Genomic DNA, 26,815 nt, shown 5'->3' on the forward strand with positions numbered 1-26,815 from the left:
AATTATATTATAAACTTATTATTTTCCTATTTTAAAATATAGTACGTAGCTTTAGAATGTACTAAGCAGAATCAGAATGAAAATTATATATTATTTTAAGTGTTAAATTTAGGGGAAAGATATAAAGGCGTCATACTTCAATCAGTGATTACAGGAGAAATTTTGTGTTAATGAGAAAAGATAATAGATAATTGAAATAGAACAGACAAAAGATACAAGTGTAATGATTTAAATTGAGATGAAATAAATAAAATAGGAGAGTGAAAAGAGGGGAGAAGCTATACAGAAAATGTAGAATGGTAAATAAGATATGAAATGGTATATAAAGTGAGCATGAATTTGATTTATGTCTGTACAAAAAGATGTAACCTGGGATTAAGCCGCTTTCCAAAAAGAAGTTTTATGTTTTCATGTTTTGTGTTTTGTTTGTGTATGTTGTTTATTGAAAATTAATAAAAACTTTATTTAAAAAAAAAAGAATAATATATATATATATATATATATATATATATATATATATATATATATATATATATATATATATATATATATATATATATATATCTCCACTATACGACTGTTGCAGCATCCCTATGGCCATGTGATCAAAATCAGATGCTTGACAACTGACTCATATTTATGAAGGTGCAGTCTCCCAAGGTCATGTGATTATCTTTGGTGACCTTCCGACAACCAGAACCAATGGGGAAGCCAGATTTGTTTAACAACTATGGCAAGGAAAGTCGTAAAATAGGCAAAACTCCCTTAACAGCAATTGTACTGAACAACAGCTCCTGCGGTTGTAAGTCAAGGACTATCTATTCATACAAACAACTAAATAATGAAGAATTTAATATTAAGAAGCTTAAGACAGAAACTTCTGTTATATAAGAAATAATTTAATACATTTTGCAGTTGTTAATCAATGCTGCACAGCTCTAAATGCAAAATTTAAGCAACCTTATGCTTATCAACATTAACATCTTAGAAAAATAGTTAATATTGATGTTTTTTTTAAAGATTTAAGTTATCTAAAACATCAGAGAGTCAATACATTTGAGGCAATACTGCATAAATATCCCTGCACCCAAATAATATATTACCTGTGCTTTACAATAATATAATAAAGTAATATAGAATAGAACAGAATTATTTATTAGCCAAGTGTGATTGGGCACACAAGGAATTTGTGCATATGCTGTGAAAATATTTACAGACCCCTCACATCCTGGACACAAACTGTTTCAATTCCTACCCTCAAAACGACGCTATAGAGCACTGCACAACAGAACAACCAGGCACAAGGACAGGCCACTTCTGTTCCATTGGTTGATTGTTCTCACTGTTAGAAAATTTCTCCTTATTTTCAGATTGAATCTTTCCTTCTTCAGTTTCCTTGTCTGGCCTTAGGGTGCTTGGGAAAATAGGTTGACCCCGTTGTGGTTGACTGGCAGCCGGTGCAGATGGCAGCGGAATCGGACAGTGGGGAAGAAAGGGGACCAGTCAGGGAGTCTGGAGAGGACTCGGACGAGGGTCCTGCATATGATGCACGAATGGGGCAAGGACCATCTGGGAGTGGGGTGCTGCCTCTGGAGTCTGGCAGCAGCGAGGCAGAGGTGGGGAACCTGTTCCCAGTGCACGTGAGCTGCTAGAAGGCAAGAGCAGCTGAGACAAAAGAGGCAACTTGGGAGTGAGGCTTGGAGGTGATTTCCCCTCCCATAAGATATAAAGGAAGTACAAAGGTAGAGAAACCTTTGCAGGAAGCAAAGTCATTCGCTCTGTTCGGATTAAACCTTGAAGCTCTGTGTGGACTTTGTACTTTGGTTGTTTTTTTTTTAATAATTCATTTGGCACTCTAGTTGTTGGCAGCAATTCAAAGGAAAGAAAGGTGGGTGCTTATCTCGAAGGGACTGTTTGGGACTCATTACCGGCTGGGAATGAAAATAATTCCCAGCGTTGCAATAAAACAAGAGTTGTTTTAACTAAGACTGTGCTTAATTATGGTCTCAGGAAGCCTTGGTCAGAACATGCCCCCCTCTCTGAGGCAGCCCCTCAAATATTGGAAGACTGCTATCCTGTCTCCCCTGATCCTTCTCTTCACTAGACTAGCCAAGCCCAGTTCCTGTAACCGTTCTTCACATGTTTTAGTCTCCAGTCCCTTCATCATCCTGGTTGCTCTTCTCTGCACTCTTTCCAGAGTCTCAGCATCTATTTTTATAGTGTGGTGACCAAGACTGGATGCCCACCTGTAGGTATCCCCAATTACCTGTTTCGTTGGGTTCATATTGCTCAATGAGAGAGAGGGCCAAATCAGGGCCATCCCCCTCCTCGTGCTGTTGCTGTTGGAGGAATCGAACCAGGTGCTCGAGGGACATGACCGACTTCTCCCCTGCATGATCCGAGAAGATTCCGTCAATCTCCTTGCGTTCCGTCAATATCTTGTAGAACACCTCTATCTCTTCATCTTCCAAGGTGTCGGTCTGGGATTTGTCGCATTGCTGTGGATGTAGAGGGAAGAAATAAAATGACTTCTTCTTTATACGACGCAACCTAAACCAGGGCTGGACAATGCAAAACAGGGCAATCAGTGGGAAACGGTCAGCTTTGCTGGCCTTCGAAGCATCGCTCTGGCCACGGAGATAAGCTGAAATAAGAAATTCACACATTCGTCTGGCCGTATGGACTCTCCTTTTGTGTGTATGTGTGTGGAGGGGGGTGGGGGAAACCGGAGTCTTAAATTTAGAACTAGCAATTAAAATTCTCTTTTTCCCCCCTCTCCTTTCTCCGCACAAACCAAACCCAAGTCTATGGAGATTCTCTGTTATCCTGCTCACAGTTGTCCCAAAGATGATTTTTTTAACAAGTAACTTCCTTTGTTTTTCTTTGAAGACATTTCGCTTCTCATCCCAGAAGCTTCTTCAGTTCGGAAGAACTGAACTGAAGGTGAACCCAAGAAGCTTCTTGGTTTTTCTTCAAAGTCCAGTTGCCTTGTGAAAAAGCAACTTTGGGACAAAATCCAAGACACATTTTGCAATCATTGCAGCTGAGAGAATCTGACACATATACCCCTCATGCTTTGGGGGTGCTTGCAAAGCAGTTTGGGGCCCAGATTACAGTTCTATCCCATTCTTCCTGTCATTAAGTGAGGACTATCTATACAGAGGAATGATTGAGTCCGTCATCTGCACCTCTATAACTGTCTGGTTTGGTTCTGCAAGCCACAGGAGAGACACAGACTCCAGAGAGTAATTAGGACTCCAAAAAAAAAAAACAATTACTACCAACCTGCCTTCAATCGAGGACCTGTATCCTGCACGAGTCCAAAAGAGGGCTGTGAAAATATCTACAGACCCCTTACATCCCAGACATAAACTGTTTCAACTCCCACCCTCAAAACGATGCTACAGAGCAATGCACACCAGAACAACTAGACACAAGGACAGTTTCTTCCCCCATACCATCACTCTGCTAAACAATAATTCCCTCAACACTGTCCAACTATTTACTAAGTCTGCACTACTATTAGTGTTAATCTTCTCATCACTCCTTAACACCCAGGCCCTCCCACTTGTGACTGTGTGACTGTAACTTTGTCGCTTGTATCCTTACGATTCATATTGACTGTTTCCTAGTATGATTTGGTTGCTTATTGTGCTCTATGACTATCATTAAGTGTTGTACCTGATGATTCTTGATGAATGTCTCTTTTCTTTTATGCACACTGAGAGTATTTGCAACAAGACAAATTCCTTGTGTGTCCAATCACACTTGGTCAATAAAGAATTCTATTCTATCCTATCCTATCCTATCCTATCCTATCCTATCCTAATTCTTAATCTATTCTATTCTATCAAATATCAATGTGCAACATTGCACTGGGAGCTATTGATACAGGTTCTCCTTGACATACAACTGTTAGAAGTTACAACAACGCTGAAAAAAATTCAGATGACAATTGTTCACACGTATGACTATTGCAGCCTCTCCATTGCAGCCTCTCCATTGCAGCCACGTGTTCAATATTCAGATGCGTGGCAACTGATTCATACTTATGACCCCATTGCCATGTCCCAGGGTCTTGTGAACTTCCTTTGTGACCTTCTCACCATCAGCAGTCAATGGGGAAGCCAGATTCACTTCAAAACTCTGTCACCAACTTAACAACTGACCCACTTAACAACTGTGGCAAGAAAGGGCATAACACGAGGCAAAATTCACTTAACAACTTTTGGGCTCCATTGTAGTCGTAAGTTGAGGACTACCTGTATTTGGTAGTATAAGAAGTCACTTAATGACAGTCATCAGGACCAGCAATTCTGTCGTGTAGTGACATGTTTGTGAAGTAAGATTATGTGATTGTAATCCCAGCACTTGGCAGCTGTTTTGCAATTAGGATGTCACCATGTCCCACAGTCACATGATCACACCTGTTACCTTCCCTGCTAGTTTCCTATTGTGGTTCGCCGGCAACCTGTGCAAAGGGCAGTGGAATCAGACAGTGGGGAAGAACGTGGATCAGTCCAGGAGTCTGGAGAGGTCCTGCGTCCAATGCAGAGATGGGGCCAGGACCATCTGGGAGTGGGGTGCTGCTCCGGAGCTTCCAGAATCTGGCAGCAGCAAGGCAGAGGACCCAGGGGAGCCTGTTCCCAGTGCGCGTATGTGCAGAGCTGCTAGAGGGCAAGAGCAGCTGAAACAAAAGGGGCGACTCGGGAGTAAGGCTTGGAGCAGAGATGGTATTCAGCAGGTTCTGACCAGTTCTGGAGAACCAATAGGGGAAATTTTGAGAACTGGCAAATACCACCTCTGACTAGATGTTTTACAGTATCCTTCCCCTGCCATGCCAACCAAGCCACGCCCACAGAACTGGTAGTAAAAAAATTTGAATCCCACCACTGGTTTGGAGGTGATTGCTCCTCCCATAAGGTATAAAGGACAGGCAAAGATGACGAAACCTTTGCAGGAAGCAAAGCCGTTCGTTCAGTTCAGATTCATTCTTGAAGCTCTTTGTACTTTGGTTGGTTTTTTTTCTAGTTCATTTGCTACTCCTGTTATTGGCAGCATTTCACAGGAAAGCAAGGTGGGTGCTTATCTCGAGGGACTGTTTTAAGATTCATTACCGGCTGGGAATGAAAACAATTCCCAGAGTTGCAATAAAACAGGACTTGTTTTTAAAATAAGTGTGTGCATAATTACGGGTCTAGGAGGCCTTGGTCAGAACACTTCCTAGCAAACCTTGTTTTCCCCAAATTTAAAGTCAGAAGAGTCCTAAAGTAAAGAAGAAACCAAAAAATAAATAAAAACCCTTTTTGTTACCTCAAAGATTTGCCTGGCATAGCTGTCATCCATCTGAATGTTGACTTCCTTCATAAAACTTTTGAGTTCCTTAAAGGTCATCTTGTTATCTTTGTTTTTATCTGCTTTCCGCAGGCAAGTATGGATCCAGCTGTTGAAATGATTATTAAGGAATCTACATGGGAAGGAGACGTTAAACCCAGTATTTAAAATTAAATATTTAGAAGCTAAGGTTCGTGATTTTTCAAACCTTTAGGATTCTTCAAACCTTTAGGATTCTTCAAACCTTTAGGATCAAACCTTTGATTCAGTGGTACACGACAAACTACTCCTAAAACTAAAATCTTATGGTATCTCTGGACACTTGCATAACTGGATAGAAGCATTCCTGTCAAACAGACAACAAGTGGTCAAAATTGGGAGTGTCCTATCAAATTCTGTACCTGTCAACAGTGGTGTACCCCAAGGCAATGTTTTAGGACCAACTCTCTTCATACTCGACATAAATGACCTTTGTGATCATATTAAGAGCAACTGTGTTCTCTTCACTGATGATGTAAAGCTATTCAATACCACAGACAATACTACTACCCTCCAAAAAGACCTCGACTATATATCAGAATGGTCAAACAAATGGCAACTTCAAATCTCAATAAACAAATGCTCTGTCTTACATATTGGCAAAAAATATATCAGAAAATAAAATACAGGCTAAATAGTCAAGACCTTGTTGATGATCCAAACTCTGTCAAGGACCTTGGAGTATTCATCTCAAATGATCGAAGTGCTAGAGCCCACTGTAACTACATAGCCAAAAAGGCGTTAAGAGTTGTTAACCTAATCTTACATAGCTTTTTCTCTGGTAATATTACACTACTAACTAGAGCATACAAAACATTTGCTGGACCAATACTCGAATACAGCTCATCAGTCTGGAACCCACATTACGTATCTGATATTAGCACAGTGGTGAAAGTCCAGAAATATTTCACAAGAAGAGTTCTCCACTCCTCTACTTGTTGCAGAATACCTTATGCCACCAGACTTGAATTTCTAGACCTAGAAAATCTAGAACTACGCCGCCTTCGGTCCGATCTAAGTATACTATATAAAATCATACATTGCAATGTCCTACCTGTCAATGAATAATTCAGCTTCAACCATAACAATACAAGAGGAAACAATAGATACAAACTCAAGGTTAATCGCACCAAACTTGATTGCAGGAAACACGACTTCAGCCACAGAGTGGTCAATGTCTGGAATACTCTACCTGACTCTTGTGGTTTCTTCCCCAAACCCCAAAAACTTTAACCTTAGACTGTCTACTATTGACCTCACCCCTTTCCTAAGAGGTCTGTAGGGGGCGTGCATAAGCGCACCAACGTGCCTACCGTCCCTATCCTATTGTTTCTTTTATTTTTTAAATTTTTTTTCTTATATGTATCCATGTATTCATAACTATGTTTTTACTTATCCCTATTATCTTGTAAGCAACTGACAAACCAAATAAAATAAATAAAATAAATTATGGAAAAAGGTTAGTCCTAGCAAAAACCAGATGTTACAAGAAGATATCAGATGGGGCAATGTTTGTGTACATTTAGGATGTTGCAGAAATAGGAAAGTGGATGTATGTGTGTATGAAGTTCCAGTTTTAAAACAATTTTCTCATGAGACTTTATCTTACTTCAGCCTATTTCAGTCGCCCATCTGAAGCCACCTATGCTGGCTAGGGAATTCTGGGAGTTGAAGTCCACACCTTTCAAATTTGCTAAAATTGGGAAACTCTGACATTAGTAAAAACTAGAAGTGGGGCATTGTACATCCATTGATGTAACCACTTCTGGGCACCACATTGCATGTACAGAAGCTGTTCTTGCCAAGCTTCACACAACCTTAGATATCTGATGATTTTTACAGCCCAAATATAAACCTCTGGAATGACATCACAGCATGTCTCTATTATGTATTTCAGATTTGGTCTACAGGTAGTCCTCAACTTACAACCGTTTGTTTAGTGACCATTTGAAATTACAACGGCACTGAAAAAAAGAAGACCGATGACCATTTGTCATATTTAATGATGGTTACAGCATCCCCATGGTCAGGTTATCAAAATTCAGACACTTGGCAACTGACTCATATTTATGACTCTTGCCATGTTCTTGTCATGCCCCTGTTGGAATCTGATTCCAAGCGGGAAGTCGAACAGCTGACAGGGAGTGGGAGTATGGCTCCAGTGGCTGTGGAAGAAACTGGGGAAGGGCACAGTCCGGCTGGGCATTCAGAGGAAGACCCAGCCCCAGCCCCTCTTCATCCTAGGTCACACAGGGAGGAATGGAGCAATGTGGCTTACGGGAGAGAAAAAGGCCCTGATCCCTTTCATTGGTTGAAGCTAGGAGAACAGGATATAAGAAGGGCGTTTGCACACAGCACCTAGATGGAAGCAAAGTGTGCATTATCTTTGTCACGTCTTATCTGGGTTCTGGTGTCCTCCCACCTGTGTATGTGTCATTATCTTTTGGAAGTCTGCAATTCCTTATCCTGCCCTGTCTTGTTAATTGCTGCAGCATGGTTTGTCTTGGTTTTTATTTATAATTTAGATGTACTTTGGGTTTGGACTGAATTTCTTCCTGTTAAAAACTGTTCTTGGGAATTGTTTTGTTCTCCAGCCGATGATAGCTGGACATTGGGGGCCAAGTTGGAGGAATTAAAGGGACTTTACCTACTTTTGTGACTTTGTTGCTTTATTGCCATGCTCCGAGTCATCACAGTTCTGGAGCCATGTGGTCATTTTCTGGGGATATATGTTGGGGAATCGCAGGTTTAATGTAAGCAAACAGAACTGGTGTGTAGACCATTTGTTCAGAATGGGAGGTTGGACTAGAAGACCTCCAAGATCCCCTCCAACTGTGTTAACAAGTGGTCCTCGACTTATGACCACATAGTCATGTGATCACCTTTTGCAACCTTCTGACAAATACAGGTAGTCCTCAACAACCACAATTGAGCCCAAAATTTACGTTGCTAAGTGAGAAGTTGTTAAGTGGGTTTTGCCCAATTTTACTTGCCAAAGTTGTTAAGTTAGGAATAGGGTTGTTAAGTGAATCTGGTTTTTCCCATTGACTTTGCTTGTCAGAAGGTCGCAAAAGGGGATCACGTGTCCCTGGGACACTGCAACCGTCACAAATGTGAGTCAGTTGTCAAGCACCTGAATGTAAATCCCATGACCCTGGGGATGCTGCAATGGCCGTAAGGGTGAAAAATGGTCATAAATAAATTTTTTTCAGTGCTGTTGTAACTTTGAATGGTCACTAAGCGAACTGCTGTAAGCGGAGGACAACCTGTAAAGACAATGGGAAAGCCAGATTCACTTCACAACTGTGTTGCTAGCTTAAACAACTGCAGCCTTTCCCTTCAAAACTGGGCCAAGAAAGCTCATAAAATGCAGCAAAATTTACCTCACAAATGTCTCCCTTAGCAACAAAAAAGTTGGCCTCAATTGTGGTCATAAGTCGAAGACTATCTGTACTGTGGATCGACTTTTCCAGACCTAGTGCAATCCAAATAATTTCAAATTCCATCATTTCATCAAAGTGCGTAGAACAAATTCTTGTATTCCACTAACTCCTCCACTCTCCCCTAAACAAACACGCCAAGTTAAATATAATTCTGGTAATTATAACTTTAGAGAAAAACTTTGGCCAGGAGATAAATATAGTCATAGTAACCTTGGTCAAGACTCAGTTTGGAAATTATGGGCTTCAACAGACCTGAATGAGGCTAAATGGCAAAGTGGCAAGCTTGGTCAAAGAGAAGGTAAATTTAGACAATCTTAAGTGTAATTTGGCAAGTCTTGGGAATGCATTACTGGGTATTTCCCCCCCTCCCCTCAAAATGGACTTAATTAGAAGCTAAGTTGCCAAATTACAGTTTGAGCAAGTGCCACTTGCTCAAAAACGTTTTTGCCTACAGGTAGGTCCTCGATTTATAATCGAGCCCTTTTCATTGCTAAGCAAGACAGCAAATGAGTTTTGCAACGAGCATTTTACAACCTTTCTTGCCACAAGTTAAGTCAAGGCTCCCCAAACTTGGCAACTTTAAGACATGTGGACTTCAACTCCCAGAATTCTCTTGGCAATTGAAGACTTGAAGCGTTGACACAGTATTTACACCAAGACAAATTCCTTGTGTGTCCAATCACACTTGGCCAATAAAAAGTATTCTATTTTTGACTTGTGGACTTCAACTCCAGAAAGCTATGCTGGCTAGAGAATTCTGGGAGTTGAAGTCCACAAGTCTTAAAGTTGCCAAGTTTGGAGACTTCTGAGTTAAGTGAATCACTGCAGTTGTTAAGTTAGCAACATGGTTGTTAAGTGAATCAGGCTTCCCCACTGGCTTTGCTGGACAGAAGATTATGTGACTATCTGACTCTACACCTGTTCTGTTGGCTTGCATTAAACCTGGGATTTCCCAGCTTCTACCCATGGAGAGTAAGAGCCAGAATCCTGCAGGCAGAATGGCCCTTGCTGAGAATTCTGGGAGTTGAAGTCCGTCCATCTAGTTGCCACTACTGAGAAAGGCAGCATTTTTCAAACTGGCAACTTTATAAGGTGTGGACTTGAACTCCCAGAATTCTTTGCAAGGACCATTCAGGCTAGGGGATTCTGGGAGTTGAAGTCCACACATCTTAAAGTTGCCAAGATTGAAAAATAGAGAATTTAGCTACAGAAAGAAGTCCCATATTATTTTGAGGAAAGTTAGCATAAAGTATAAAAGACAAGATAGCTCATCCCTCACATTTGGAAATTCTTCTCAAATGTACAGACTTAGAAAAGAAAAGGATACTGTTGTAATTTCTGCCTTTGGCTCATTGAATTGCTTTTTGCAATGATTTTTCCTAGGCCAAACACCCAGTGATTTGCTTCCATTTCAGAGCCAGCAATGAGGTCCAAGTTTTTCTTCTGATCTTTGAAGATGATAGAGAAGCAACGAACTTCAGGGACATCCTTAGCGTATTTTTCCATCCCTTCGGTCTTATGGCCTGGCCTGACATCTTGGATTTCTTCAATGGAGACTGTAGGAGCAAACCCAACATTTGTCATCAGAGGCACGCAATAAAACTGGTTATTGTTAAATGGTTAGTTATCTGCAGCAACCACATAGCATCATAGGATTGGAAGGAGCCTTTTTATCTATCTATCTATCTATCTATCTATCTATCTATCCATCCATCCATCCATCCATCCATCCATCCATCCATCCATCCATCCATCCATCATCTATTTGCAAGTAGTTCTTGTTAGGAATAACATAGGTTACCTAACGTAGTTTGGGTAAAATAATATATATAAACTATGATAGTGAGTTTATATGTGTGTGTCACTTTAACTGCAAAGCATGTAATTTTGGGTGCGGCTGTAAATCGCCATAAGAGGGAGCAAGAGAACCTGATTCTTTGCTGGCTTACTGAATTGCTTGCTGACAATGATGGATTGTTAACTGCTTGTTCTCTGCTGTTGCTGAAAGAAGAAAAGAGGTTTGACTTCTTCATATCTCTATTGTGAAGAGATATATTGCTGGACTGATACTTGTAAGTTTACTGACCTCTTTTTTCGACACTGGACTTTGCAACTGATTAATCCCCGGACAGACTGAACTAGTGTATGATATATGGACTGTTTGACTATGCTATAACTATTACTGGAATAAACTATTTAACTAGCACATTGTATCTGTTTTACTGAGTGTAAACTACAACAACGTTTATCTCACATATCTGCCTGCCTGCCTGCCTGCCCTGCAGATTCTGCTAGGGTGTATATCCCTAACAGTTCTCAACTTATAACAGTTCATTTAGTGACTATTCAAAGTTACAATGGGCACTGAAAAAAGTGACTTATGACTGTTTTTCACAATTATCATCTCTGCAGCATCCCCATGGCCACGTGATCAAAATTCAGATGCTTGGCAAATGATTCATATTTATGACAGTTGCAATGTCCTGGGGTCATGTGATCCCCTTTTGCGATCTTCTGATAAGCAAAGTCAATGGGGAAGCCAGATTCATTTAACAACATTGTTACTAACTTAACAACTGCAGTGATTCACTTAACAACGGTGGCACGAAAGGTCGTAAAATGGGGCAAAACTCACTTTACTAATGTCTTGCTTAGCAACAGAAATTTGGGGCTAAATTGTGGTCGTAAGTCGAGGACTATCTGTATTTTTGTATTACAGTTGTATGCCACCCATCTCCTTTATGACTATGGGTAGCTTATAAGTTATAAACAGTAAAAATTAATTAATTAACACAGATTATAGCTTTATTTTTTAAAAAATGTAAGTCTTCTAGTCTTAAGCCCTATCCAAGGCAGGAATTTTCATATCATCTCGGATAAAGATTTGGATTTTTCCCCAAGATCTGCATAAAAGACTTTTGTAAGTCATAAATAAATATTTGCTTTGCCACAATAGAAAGAAAAACAAAGCATATTTTAACTGCATCTAAAACCAACATCCAAAACTTTAATATCATTCTTAAGACTAAAGTATATCAGGGAATTGCACAGCAAATGTCCAAAGGAAGTCAGAGATGCTGACATGAACTTGTAATTTTATATAAATAAATACATATAACACCTATATTTATAGCAGACAAAACAACCAGAGGCACGCTAACATCATGAGGTAAACCATGGAGCATACAGAGCACATGAAGAAGAAAAAGGCAGGGGTGAAAAAGGGAAACTCCCCTTTTATACCCATCAACCAATTATAATGCAGGAGCCTGCACTCTCCAACCAATCACCTACAACTGTGTGTACTGGCTCATTATACATTTCATTGTTCCAGCTGTTAAATTAAATATCTTAACAAGGCAAATTTCACGACTGATTTGTAAGCCTTGTATTCAAATTCTCTGGAATACATGCTTGGGTGAAGAAAAGGACATCTATGTCCGGGGCAGACAAAAAAGTCAAGACAGCGGCCTTAACTACATGACTGAAGCTTCACTCTTTTTGTGGCAAATATCAAAAAAGAGGCTTCAATCATTTTGCCACTACTGCAATTTTTACTTTCTTTAGTTCCCTGTGGAAACCCCTTGCTGAAGAATTACAAAATCTAAGGAATTTTTTAATGCATGTTCTTGTTTAATGAACGTTCTGGAAGTTTCTTTCCTCCCTACGTTGAATCTCTTTCTAGTCGGTCAATCAATCACTCTTACAGCAGGCAACCAAATGCTTATGAGATAATGACTTTATTAATTTGAATTTAATCCGCAACAATCTTGATTTCTTTTTAAAAAATATTCATTTTATCCTGTTTTTGTTATTTTATAAGTAATTCAAGGTGACAAACATATCTAATACTCCATCCTCCTTCTACTTTCCTCATAACAAGAACTTTTTGAGGTGGTCTGGGCTGAGAAACAAGGACTGGCCCAAAGTCACCAAGCCAGCTTTCATTCCTAAGGCAGAACTAGAACTCACTACCTCCTGGTGATTGGCCAAAAGTCACCCAGGAGGCTTTCATGCCTAAGGTGGGACTAGAATTCATGGACTCCTGATGATTGGCCCAAAGTCACCCAGCTGGCTTTCACACCTAAGGCAATTCACAGGTCCTGGTTTAATAATTTCTGGTTTAATGGTTTCTAAGCCAGCAGCTACAATTCACAGCTCCCGGTTTAATAATTAATCAATAATAATAATAATCTTTATTGTCATTGTACATATAAAGAACGAAATTGATTTTGCTCCTGCTGGTGCTATCCATAACAAAAGTACAATACAATATAAGTAATATAGAAAATGGTCCTTCTACAAGTAATTAGGGAGAAGCCAGTCATATGTTTCCATGTATGCATGGAGTGATTGTAGTTGTATTTCTAAGCCAGTACACCAAATTGGCTCTCAAATTATAGAAACAAACTTCAAAATACCCCACTTAAAATCCTTCAGTTTTAAAAACTGAATCTGAATTCTGAAAGCAGCTGGTTTCAAATAAGTTTCTCATTATTGTTTTAAGTCTTGTTTAAACAGGTCACAGTGCTGGTTATTTAGATGGCTTTCCGAGTGCAACAGGTTGTAGTTCAGACTGTATAAAAACTGGGCATCTTGGTTGATTATTTGCAAATAGTCCCCAACGCACCACGCAAACAAATAGAGGATCACGAACAGAAATGTTTCTTCTTAGAGTTCCAAATTAATGTATTTGTAATGAACATCCATTTTAAGGCTGGACTTAAAATGGATTTTCCCTTCCTGGCCTTCAATTGCTTTATCCTTCCTGACTTTATCTAATCCAGCACCCCACCCTGTCTTAGCAAATTCCACCACTTAGCTTCTCCAGCCAGGCAGATAAAATGTCATCCATTATCTAAGTAAGCCAAAATCAAGGATAATTCTTAGAAAACGCCCAGCCAGATGATACACAGCTGTGCAGATTTGCTTCTCCATGCACAGCCACAAAGAACACTCAGGCTGTTCATCATGTTTTTCTTTTATGCCATCTCCCACTTTTCAGTTATCTCTAAGAAGAGCTGGTAAACTTTTAGACTTTCAACTTCTGGCTGCAATTAGTCCTTGACTTACAATTGTAAGATGGCCATTACAGATAACCCTCGACTTACAACCATTTGTTTAGTGGCCGTTCAAAGTTACAATGGCACAGAAAAAGTGACTCTTTTTCATACTTAACGGCCATTGCAGCATCCCAGGGTCACATGATCAAAATTCGGAAGCTGTGCAACTGACTCGTATTTATTAAGGTTGCCTTCATGTCATCCGCATTTTTGTGACCTTCTCACAAACAAAGTCGGTGGGGAAGCCAGGTTGTCTTAACAATTGTGTTACTGACTTAACATCTTAAGTCTTGTTGAGTCACCTAAGGAAGCCAAAACAACGGTTGCAGGAACTGGGTATTTCTAGGCTAATGAAAAGAAGGGCCAGGGGAGACATGATAGCAGTGCTCCAATATCTGAGGGGCTGCCCCAAAGAAGAGGGAGTCAAGCTATTCTCCAAAGCACCTGAGGGCAGGACAAGAAGCAACAGATGGAAACTAATCAAGGAGAGAAGCAACCTGGAACTAAGGAGACATTTCCTGACAGTGAGGACAATTAATCAGTGGAGCGGCTTGCCTCCAGGAGTTGTGAATGCTCCAACACTGGAAGTTTTTAAAAAGATGTTGGATAACCATTTGTCTGAGGTGCAGACGTGGGATTCTACCGGTTGCGCATGAACCGGATATTAAAGTTACATTTGGTTCGCCGAACCAGTATTTCAACTGACTGGGTGGGCTCGCCCACCCTCCTCTCCCAGGAGTTTCCACGCTGCCCATTTTCAGTGGAGGTAAATACAGGGTCTGTGCGGAGGCTCTGAGAGGGGGAAAAATGGGCCTTCCAGAAGTCTGGAAACGGGCCTGTTTCCAGCTTCTGGGGGGCCTCCAGAGCCCAGGGGAGGATGTTTTCTCCCTCCCAGAGGCCCGGAGAAGGCCTCCAGACCCTTGGGAGAGCAAAAACAGCCTCTTCAGGGCTCTGGAGGCCCACCGGAAGCCGGAAACAGGAAGTTCCAGTAGGCCACACCCACCATGGCCACACCCACCCATCAACTGGGCAGCGAACTGGTTGCTGGGGTTTTTGAATCCCACCCCTGCTGAGGTGGTGTAGGGTTTCCTGCCTGGGCAGGGGGTTGGACTAGAAGACCTCCAAGGTCCCTTCCAACTCTGTTATCCTAATCTAAGTCAAGGACTACCTGAAATAATAAAGTCACCATATGACTAGGCACGGTTTTACTACCAATTTCGCAACAGGTGTTAACATAGTGGTCACTAATCTGTCCATCTTGATGGTCCGGCAGGGGAGAAGGGACGGTTCTGGGTGAAAGGCAGGCACACACAAGTGTGTACAGCTTCATTTGCACAAGTGGTGGGCGCCTGCTTACACAAATGAAACTTCACCATCACGGCTCCTTTTACTACCATTCTTGCTACAGTTGTTATGTGAGTCATTGCACTTGTTAAGTTAGTAATAGGTTTGTTAAGTGAACCTGGCTTCCCCATTGACTGTGCTTGTCAAAAAAGCTCGCGAAGGCTCCTTGAGGCACTGCAACCGTCATAAATATGAATTGGTTGCCGAGCATCCAAATTTTGATCACATGACTGTGGGAATGTTGCAAGGATCGTAAGTGTGAAAAACGGTCCTATATCACTTTTTTCAGCGCCATTGTAACTTTGAATGGTCACTAAAGAACTGTTGTAAGTCAAGGATTACCTGTACAAACAAACAAATCCCATTGGGTTAAAAATCATTTATTCTTTCATGCATTTACTTTGAAAGCTAAGGCTTGTAATGTTTTCTCCGAGGAAAGAAATTAAAATCTGTTTCCAGCTTGCCACATATACTGTTCAGTCTATTTATTAGTTGCAAATGGAACTGGGTTCCATATTATCTGGAAAAAAAGAGGAATGAGTTGTCTTCCCCAGGAGAGGAATAGAAGTATTTAAGCAGACGTGCCCGAATAGAAGAAGAAAACTCGCACTAAGCATAGATGAGAAATCCCACTCTGGAAAAGATGAGATTACAATCAGCTTTGCTCTAGCTAGCGATCCAGCCACATTCTGCAACAAAAAAACAAAACAAAAACAAAACAAAAGACCCCAAACATGGAAAACCAATTAAGCAGCTTCACAGAACAAGAAGGTTCTAACAATAATTAGCTGTTAGTCGTGGCAAGAAGATCGCCCAAACTGATTATGAATGGCACGATGAAAGTAGCAACAGTGGTACATCGGAAAATCTGCAAGAAATACCATTTGCCTGCAGACAAGAACTGGTGGAACCATAAAATAGAGAAAGTCATAGAAAATGAAGAAGCTAAATTGCTCTGGGACTTTAGAATTCAAATAAACAAGCCATCCAGATTTCACAATGGTCAATAAGAAAAGAAAAAGGCTGGATAGTGGATGTGGCAATAATCTGGAGACAGTGAAACAGAAACGAAACAACTGGGGACAATCACAAAATACATAACAAATAGAAGTACAGCTGTCACATAAAAAAAAACAAAGACAGCACCAATACAGGTAGTCCATGAAATTCCTTTAGTGACTGTTCAAAGTTACAATACCACTGCAAACAAGTGACTTATGACCATTTTTCAAACTTATGACCATTGCAACATCTCCATGGTCATGTGAGCCAAATTCTGGTTCTTGGCAAGTGACTCATATTTAGGGTTGCAGTGTCCTGGGATCATATGTGGTTCTCTTTTTCGACCTTCTGACAAACAAAGTTAATGGGGAAGCCAGGTTCACTTAACAACCATGTCACTAACTTAACCACTGCAGCGATTCACTTAACAACTGAGGGTTGTAAAGTGGAGTAAAATTCACTTAACAAATGTTTCATTTAGCAACAGAAATTTTGGGCTCAATTGTGGTCATAAGTCAAAGACTATCTGTAGTAATGGGAGCCTTGGATGCAATCCCAAAACATCTGGAGCACCACTGGAACACTATTGACATTGACAAAATCAATACTAGTCAATTGCAAAAAGCAACTTTGCTTGCTACAGCTTACATCCTGCCACAATATCTATAACACCATCCAGCATCAACATGTGCTTATCCCAGGTCCTTCAGGAGGATTCAGTCGGGGGCTAGGAAGTCTAAATCCAGCCTGAACATCCGGCTGACTATGCAACAAACCTTAATAATTGTGTGACAATAGCTACAACAATGGCTATTGTTGACAGCATTGTTATAACTGTAAAAGCTGAGGTCAGAACTTTGATCTAGCATTTGCTAAAAGGGTTTAATGAAACTCCTTTTACTTTATTGGATTTGTGAATGGAAGAAGAGTCAGGGATCCATTGAAGAAAGTCAAAAACCACAAGATGGTACGCGGGGCGTAAAGTTTGAAGCATGTACAATTCATTTGCATTTTGCATAGGAAAGGAAGGGTTCTTGCAAAACAGAACATGGTCAGGTTATTAACTGGGGCAGCAATTATGTGATGATATCTTTGTGATATCTTTCAGGGACCAGATCAATGGTGGGATTCAAATTTTTTTACTACTGGTTCTGTGGGTGTGGCTTGGTGGGCATGGCAGGGCAAGGATAACGTAAAATCTCCATTCCCTCCCCACTCCAGGGGAAGGTTATTGCAATATCCCATTCCCTCCCCACCCCATAACCTGCTTTCCAGCTCCATTCTCCTGTGCAGGGCAACCAAAGAAGACCCAGCCAATCAGCTGGGAATCAGAAGGCAGAAAATAGATGAGGGCAGGGCCAGTCAGAGGTGGGATTTGCCGGTTCTCCAAACTACTTAAAATTTCAGCTACCGGTTTTCCAGAACTGGTCAGAACCTGCTTGAATACCACCTCTGGACCAGATCCTCTAGACCAAGGATGTCAAACTGAAGGCCCTGGGGCCAAATCCGGCCCATGGTACTTCTGCCAGTAAAAACGGAGCTTGCGTGGGCGACACGTGGTTCCCCTGAGCTCGATTTTCACTGGCAGAGGGTTGCAGGAGGCAAAAACAAAGCTTGGGAGCCAGTTTTTGTTGGCAAAGCGCTCAGGCTACCACAGGTCCACAGGCACTCCCCAACACAAGTGATATCATGTTGGCCACGCCCACCCTGGCCATGCCCCCCCAAGGTCAAACACAATCCTGATGCGGCCCTCAGTGAAATCAAGTTTGATACCCCTGCTGTAGCCTTTTTTCAAAATGGTTGCTTTGGGCATTTTTTTTTCACCGACCACATGAGGTGACCCTTTTGGATATTTGTAGTCCAACAATGCTAGAGTTTACCAACCAAGGAAGGCTGTTCCAAAGACTCAGAGGCAAGAGATAAAAGAGGGGGGGAAACCCCATTCCAAATAGATGTTCACACAAATCCAATAATAATACCAAGAATTTCAAAAATGCAAAATCAAAAATTGTGAGACATTAAGAACAGGGACCAAGGAAGAAAGATTGGGTCCCAGTAAAACAGGGAGCACTTTGCAAAGATTATACCTGACTAGAAGGCACTGAAGTTTTAAAGCATAAATAAACTGTACTAGGAAGACTTCACTACCTAGTAGAGTGAAATCTCTTGTTTTATATCTTTGCTTTGTCTTTCCAAGAAACATAATCTGGGTTGATGTGTGGATAATGATACTGAAAGCTAAGGTTATAAAAACCTTTATATACAGTACAATAGTCACCATCCCAATCTATTCTCTGAAAGAGTGTTTCTCAATATGAACTATTTGAAGATGGGTGTACTTCAATTTCCAGAATCCCCAAGTCAGAACACTGGCTGGGGAATTCTGGGAGTTGAAGTCCACATATCTTCAAGTGGCCCAGGTTGAGAAACACTGTTCTATATGCATAGATTGTGGTAACATGGGCAGCCAATACATTTAATAAACAAACAAACTATAGAGAACTTGGAAAACAGAAGCTAACATACTCATGCCTTTGATCTATATTGCAAAACTTTCAGGAAAAAAAAGTGGTAGTAACAATACATCTAGTCCTTGGCTTATGACCACAATTCAGAGTAGAAATTCCACTGCTAAGTAAGGTAGTTGTTAAGTGATCGTGCCTGATTTTATGAACTTTTTGGTTATTAGATGAATCATTAATTCATTCCTCAAAGTGAATTCCGTAGTTGTTAAGTGATCTAGGTTCCCATTTCCCAAACCAACTGGGAAGATCAGGATGCTGCAAACATCAAAAATACTTGCTGGTTGCCAAGTGCCTGAATTTTGACCATGTCACCATGAGAATACCACATTGGTCATAAGTGCGAGGACTGATTGTAAGTCAAAATTCAATAAATGAATAATTGTGAGGTCTGTGATATGAAAAAATGAGGGTTGCAAAATTGGTTTTGCAAAAGTCCAGATGACCAGCAGAGGACAGCAAAACTGTTAGATTTTTCTGGATTTCTTTCCTGCCCTCTGTCCATTGGAATTTAGAAGCCTAAACCAAACAGCCCTGAAGAAACACATTATCTGGAATTATTTGTTTGCAAATCCCTTTATCTATGGCAGTCGCTTTGACCTAATACCAAACAGAAACAATTGTGCACATTAACAATTCTACTAAAATACTTGAAAAACTAGATCAGGTTCAAGGGTGCCTTACATCTGATAGATTCAGGAAATGTGCTGCAAGATTTTTCTTGTTATTTCAAAGTTACACCCTTATTTGCTTTGTTCTTGGGTGCCTTTTGAATTTGTTTCCCTTGAAGGCCGATCACCAATAAATGAGGAAGTTAGGATTAACAGGGAAAGTCAAGTCAGATTTACGTGACTGGATTTAAAAAATGCGAGAAGAAAAAACATGGAAAGGCTCTTTAAAAAAAAATCAACATTCTCAAAGGCCATGAAATATACTTCCATGACTTTAAACATATTTTGAAATCTCTAGCTGGACAATCCTGAGTTACAACTGCACTTAAAAGAAAATGAACTCTGAATAACAGAATGATAAGTTGGAAGGGATCTTGGAGCTCTTCCAGTCCAGCCCTCTGCCCAGTCAGAAACCCTAAACCAGGGGTGTCCAACCTTGGCAACTTTAAGACTTGCGGACTCAGCTGTGCTGGCTGAGGAATTCTGGGAGTTGAAGTCCACAAGTCTTAAAGGTTGGACACCCCTGCCCTAAACCATTTCAGACAAATAGTTGTTCAATCTCTGGTTGCTCAACCTCACGGTTGGAGAACCCACAACTTCTGAAGGCAAGCCGTTCCCCAGGAGAATTGTTCTCACTGTTAAGAAGTATCTTCTAAGTTTTAAGTTGCTTCTCTCCTTGATTATTTTGAAAAGAAAAGGGAGCGCTTTTTTGTGGTCCATAATATTCACATTTATGACAGGGAAGTTTTGAGAAAGGAGTGAAGGAATCCATTTATGCCAATGTGGAAAAAACCCTTCCGCTAATAGACAACCTGTCTCCCAACGGTGAGATTCAAAAATTTGTATTACTGGTTCTCTGGGCATGGCTTGGTGGGCGCGATAAGGGAACAATACTGCAAAATCCCTATTCCCTCCCCACCTCACTAACCTGCTTTCCAGCTCCGTACTCCTGTGCAGGGGCAACCAGAAGACCCAGCTGAACAGCTGGGACTCAATGAGAGGCAGAGAATAGATGGGGACAGGAGCCAGTCAGAGGTGGTACTTGTTGGTTCTCTGAACTACTCAAAATTTCCGCTACTGGTTCTCCAGAACCGGTCAGAACCGGCTAAATACCACCTCTGCTGTCTCTCATTTCTTATGATGTTCTTGCGCCAATGCTCAGGAAAATCAAACCAATTGTGGCCTGTGGCCGGTTCGGACCGGTTCTAGCAAACTGATAGTTCCAATGATCAGCTGGCCCCGCCTCCCCCCTTGTCCTCCCCCTATCCTGTCCTATATTTTCATCTTTCTTAGCTCATCTGATTCGTGTGGCACAGTGGATTTCTGTGCCTCAGCTGTTCTACTTACCGGGGCTGCCCTAGAAGGTAAGCTATCGAGGTTAAAATCGGTGTTTTTTTCAGCACTGTGCACACAACATACTTGCTCACAGCACCGGTTGTTAAACTGGTTGCAGTCCACCCCTGGATCAAACCCATTTCACTGGTCCATCAGGGATTTCACTCTTAATGACCCACCTAAGAGAAGGATTTAGGAGCAAGGACCACTTAATGATTCTCTGCCTACTTACCTAAGGAGCTTATTTAGACTACATAAGAAATGAAACCTCCCCAGGAAGAAAGATATTGGTCTTCAACTTGTTCAGAGTGAAGAAGCTACTTAGATAAGCAGAGAAATGTCTCAAGCCAAACACAAGAAAAGAAGACTAATTGCCCTGACCTAACTTCCAAACAACTCTACCTGGATGTCTGAGAATATTTATTTTTTAAAAAATTCAAGAGAATATTGTTTTTAAGTAACTCAAACAGCATGCAAATTTTTGGGTGTCCCAGAATTCTTGAGATGGAAAACAAACAAAGGTAAACAAAATTGTGTGTGTGTGTGTGTGTGTGTGTGTGTGTGTGTGTATGGTATTCAGCTTTGTTAGGGTATTTTCCCGTCATTATAGTTGTGCTTTTAAAGTTGTAGCAACGTTTGGCAACTTTAAAGCACAGCTATAATGACGTGAAACTCTGAATACCAAGCTAATACCATAATGCTGAATACCACAATTCTTTCAGGCATGAATTCTGCCATTGTAACCTTTTCTTCAGACAGAAGAGATTCACAGATACGACTGCCAATTTTTCAACAATTGGGACCAGAATTTCTGATTCTATGTATGATGTTTGTTAACTTAGTCACCAACCAAATTTATTAAATGTTTGCCACAGTTGTTAAGCGAACTACTGCAGTTGTTAAGTGGATCATGTGGTTAGTAAGCGAATTTAGCTTCCCCCATTGACTTTGCTTTCGGAAGCCAGCTGGGAAGGTCAGAAATGGAGATCTTGTGACCCAGGAATGTAAATATGTAAATATGTGCCAATTGCCAAGTGTCTGAATTTTGATCACATAATCGGGGAGATGCAGTAATGGTTGTGTGAAGATTGGTGGCAAATCACTTTTGTCAGTGCCGCTGCCACTTCTCATAGTCACTAAACAAAGCACTGTCATTCGAGAGCTTCCTGTACTTTCTCATTTATCGAATTTATGGCATATATTTTCAGATCGGATGAAGGAAAGTCTTTGTCTGTCTGAATATTTTTCTCAACTTAACTGGGTCTACAAATTGTATTTGACAGGGCAATCCATTTTAATCAAAGATTGCTCAACTACACACCACTCACCCAATGGTTGAATGCCAAAAATTAAATACTTTGTGCAAACTTAAATATTATTATTTTTACATCAATTCAAGGCTTATTTGGAACTATTGCATTACACTCTATTCACCCCGTTGCAAGAGCTGGCAGCCATTCAAACCGCAATACGGTTTGTTGCACGAACTATTTCAATATTTAAATAGATTTCTGGCACATTTCAGAGGGTGGCTGGGTTCAGCTGCCTATTCATTTTCAATCGTGCATCATCCCTAATAAAATAGGGGGACAAATAATATTATTTCCTTATTCTATGGAAGATTCTTAGTCATCCAGGTCATGGTTGGCCCAAAGGTGTTTTTTTCAAAAGGCAACAAGACTTTCTTTGGTTTTTTCTTGCAGACATTTCGCTTCTCATCCAAGAAGTTTCTTCGGTTCTGACTGAATGGTGGATGATGGAAGGATTTATATTCCTTGCAGTCATCTGGTCATTAGTACTCTTTCTAAGAGTCATTGAGGCCACTTCAATCCTCCACCACTCAGCCAGAACTGAAGAAGCTTCTTGGATGGTAAGTGAAATGTCTTCAAGGAAATCTAGTTGACTTTTGAAAAAGCAGACTTTCCTCCTTATGACAAGATTCTGAAGCAAGGGTTCAAGAGCAGGCAAGGGAAAGATACAAATAACAACAACATCAAAGTTTTCCGTGGTGTGAAAGGATCAGTATATAGGATTCAATATATAAAGGGCACTGTTTATGTTAAAAGGCACGAGAAGCAAAAAAAGATTGGAAATTTTTCACCCTTTCCTCTGATACTAAGAATCTTCTTAGAAGATCAGAATGTACAGGTAGTCCTCAAGTTACAACCATTCATTTAGCGACCGTTAAGCTATAATAGAACTGAAAACAGTGGCTTATAACCATTTTCACACTTACGACCATTCCAGCATCTCCATGATCACATAATCAAAATTCAGACTGCTTAGCAACTGATTTTTATTTATGACAGTTGCAGTGTCCCGAGGTCATGTGATTCCCTTTTGCAATCTTCTCATGGTGAGTGGTGAGATTCAAAGATTTTTACTACCGGTTTTGTGGGTGTGGCTTGGTGGGCGTGGCTTAGCTTGGTGGGCAGGGCTTGGTGGGTGTGGTAGGGGAAGGATACTGCACAATTCCCCTTCCCTCCCCACCCTACTAACCTGCTTTCCAGCTCCATTCTCCTGTGCAGGGCAACAAAAGAAGACCCAGCCAATCAACTGGGACTCAATGGGAGGCGGAGAATAGATGGGGATGGAGCCAGTCAGAGGTGGTATTGGCCGGTTCTCCAAACTACTCAAAATTTCCGCTTCCGGTTCTCCAGAACTGGTCGGAACCTGCTGAATACCACCTCTTTCTCACAAGCAAAGTCTATGGGGAAGCAAGATTCACTTAGCAACCATGTTACTAACTTAACAACTGCATGGATTCACTTAACAACTGTGGGCAAGAAAGGTCATAAAAAGGGCCAAAACTCAGTTTAACAACTATCTTGCTTAGCAATGGAAATTTTGATCTCCATTGTTCTCGTAATTCGAGGACTACCTGTACTAGATAAGCCCATGGTAAGGTTACCACAAGTAGTTGTTCGATCCTTACATTTTTATACTGAAGGTTTTCCTATAATCTATGCTTCTTTTTTTTTTGAAGCATTGTGCACAACTTCAGAGGGGGTATAACCTTTGACCTTACAGGCTTTGTGGCTCTTCTAAGTTCCTGTGATGAAGCCATTGTAGCAGCACGTGGAAATTCAAGACACATTGCTTCATCTATCTCCACATGCTTCCTTTCTTTACTTGTTTACCTAAGCAGTGCAAGTAATCCTTATTTAGTGACCATTTATTCAGGACAGTCCAAAATTATGATGGCGCCGAATAAGGAGGACTTGAATTGAGTTCTCACCCTTGCAACCACAGCAGCATCCCCACAGTCACACAATTCAGGGGCTCATCAACTGGCTCACAATGATGGCATTGTAGCATCCCACAAATTTTAACCTTCCCACTGCTTCCAACAAGCAACGTCAGTGGGGAAGCCAGCAGGAAGTCGGAGGTTGCAGCCATGTGAAGCTCTCCTTAAACAATGGTAGCTGGGACCGACGGGAATGGTTTTTAGCAATGGTGTGTCTGGCTCCTATTGTGGTTGTTTAGTGACAATCACATGTATTGATTGTCACCGTTTTGAATAAGGTGGCCTCCAGATAAAGTCCCAAAAATCCTTTGATTGAATCAGAAAGTCTCACTTTAAGATAGCCCAAAAGCTGGAACTTATTGTAAAGCTATATTCTTAATTACAATTTTTAGAGGTTTTGAACTTTTTTTTTGTTTTATATAGTTTTACTTGTTTCTACTTTATTGCTTATGCTTTAGCACACTCTGTACCGTCTTCCCTCACAGAATTTCCATTTAAGTCTAATCATATTTTTTTATGTGTACAGTGATACCTTGGTACTCATCGTTAATTGGTTCCGTCAGGCGCGATGACTATCAAAAGCAATGAATACCAAACAAAATTTTTCCCCATAAGGAATAATGTATTGAGTCACAAGGCAGCTTACACTGACAAGTTCCAGCTTGTGTGTCGAGTACTAAACAAACGATGAGTAGCAGGACAAAATTTTTACATCAAACTGCATTGAGTACCAAATTTGATGAGTTTCAAAGCAGTTGAGTAGCAAGATACCACTGTAATAGTCTTGGATCTTAACAATAAAAAAATTAGAAATAATCAAGGGGTCCCTAGTTACTAGTTCCTGTAGTTTGCACAAATCGTATAATATTATTCTGAAACTTGAAATAAGTTCTCACTTCAAACTATTGATCTGATTGATAGTTTGGATGTCAACAGTGGTTGGTGCAAATAAAAATGGAAGTGGAGTATAAACTTCACTATATGTCTATAGAGATTCTCAGTCATCCAGGTCATATTTATCTCGAAGGTGGTTTTTCAAAAGGCAGCTGGACTGTTTTTTTCTTCAAGAAGGAGGAAGAAGTTTCACTTCCCATCCAAGAAGCTTTATCAGTTCTGACTGGAAGGTGGGGAATGGAAAGATAATTTCTGATAGAATGGAGGATGCAGATCAGTGGTGGGATTCAAAAAATTTTACTACTGGTTCTGTGGGCTTGGCTTGGTGGGTGTGGTGTGGCTTGGTGGGTGTGGCTTAGTGGGTGTGGCAGGGGAAGGATACTGCAAAATCCCCATTCCCTCCCCACCCTGCTAACCTGCTTTCCAGCTCCATTCTCCTGCGCAGGGCAACAAAGGAAGACCCATCCAACCAGCTGGGACTTGGGAAGCAGGGAATAGATGGGGGTTGGGCCAGTCAGAGGCGATATTTGCTGGTTCTCTGAACTGCTCAAAATTTCCGCTACTGGTTCTCCAGAACTGGTCAGAACCTGCTGAATACCCACCTCTGGCGCAAATAAACACCCAAGTGGCCTCAATGGCTCTCGGAGAGCATGCTAATGACCAGACGACTGCAAAGAAATACAATCCTTGCATCCCCACCCACCATCCAGCAGAACTGATGAAGCTTCTTTGATGAGAAGCAAAACCTCTTTTTCTTTCCTCAAGGAAAGGAAAGTCCGGCTAACTTTTGAAAAAGCACCTTTGAGATAACTATAGGGTGGTTTGCTCAGACAGCGATAGCCAGATACTTACAAAGCTGTGACTCTGGGGATCGAAGCATCTTCTTGGATTCCTGCCATATGGTCTTACAGTCTTCCTGGAGCTTGTAAAATCTCTCTCTTCTCCAGGAAGTGGACTTGACTTTCAAAAGATGACTTCCCCGCAGCAGGAATTTGAGGTCATAGTCGTCTTGTAAACCTGAGGAGGAGCAACAACGTGACAATTAGCACACCAGTCTTGCTTTCCACATTCGAGGCATGCTAACTCCCGTACAGGTAGTCCTTGACTTACAATCATTTCTTTTAATGACCATTCGAATTTGCAACATCACTGTTAAAAAAAAAGTGACTTACAAACAGCACTCACCCCCCCTATGATCATTGTAGCATCCCCATGGCCTTGGGTTCGAAATTTAGGTGCTTGGCAACCAGCGTGTATTAATATTGGTTGCAGTGATCTTGGGGTTACATGATTTGTCATTGGAAATCTTCCAGCAAAAAATCAATGGGGGAAACCTATTTTGCTTAACGAGCATTTGACAAATGCAGAAATTTGCTTAACACCCATGGTAAAAAGAACATAAAATTAGGTAAGGCTCACTTAACAACCGCCTTGCTTAGCAATGGAAAACTTTTTAAAAAATCTTTTTCTTCTTTTTTAATATTTCTTAAAATATACCAGGTTACAATCATTTTAAATATTTCTGAAGTTTAAATACAATCTGTAATAATGCTATAAAATGTAAACTTTTTCAGTGTTTTTATTAAGTCACAAAGGTTAATACCTGAATGTTTTGCGAAAAAAAGTAATTTAAAAAAACAAACAAAAACAAAATACAGAGGCCAGGAGACAAAAGGCAGTCAGTCCCAGGCCTTTTGTTTTCAGAGGTAGAATGTGGTTTCTTTTATGATTTTAAATTCTTATTACCCAAGTCAAAAAAACTACATATGCTATTCAGATTGCATATCCTTGCTGTATCTGATTTTTTTTCCTTCAAAATCCCTCAAGAAAAACTGAAATTACATCTTATTTGTTCTGTATTAACATACTCCAAAAGGTAAATTCTGATTGGTCCGCACGAACTGCGTTCTGATTGGCCGAC

General features: G+C 40.7%; 1 protein-coding gene across 2 annotated transcripts in view; it reads right to left on the reverse strand.

Moving 5' to 3' along the window:
- Positions 1-26,815, reverse strand: part of PLCD1 (phospholipase C delta 1) — an 80,523-nt gene that overhangs the window by 23,223 nt on the left and 30,485 nt on the right. For both annotated transcript variants that reach the window (XM_087946966.1, XM_087946965.1), the window contains exons 2-5: positions 25,747-25,911; positions 10,144-10,372; positions 5,314-5,443; positions 2,267-2,498 (exon numbers count right to left, since the gene is read on the reverse strand). In XM_087946966.1, the coding sequence (XP_087803092.1) occupies positions 2,267-2,498; positions 5,314-5,443; positions 10,144-10,372; positions 25,747-25,911 (756 nt within the window). The remainder of the gene's footprint in view (positions 1-2,266; positions 2,499-5,313; positions 5,444-10,143; positions 10,373-25,746; positions 25,912-26,815) is intronic.

The sequence above is a fragment of the Notechis scutatus genome, chromosome Z (assembly GCF_049901735.1).
Source record: "Notechis scutatus isolate UNSWTSFEM ecotype Mainland chromosome Z, rNotScu1.2, whole genome shotgun sequence".
Lineage (NCBI taxonomy): Eukaryota > Metazoa > Chordata > Lepidosauria > Squamata > Elapidae > Notechis > Notechis scutatus.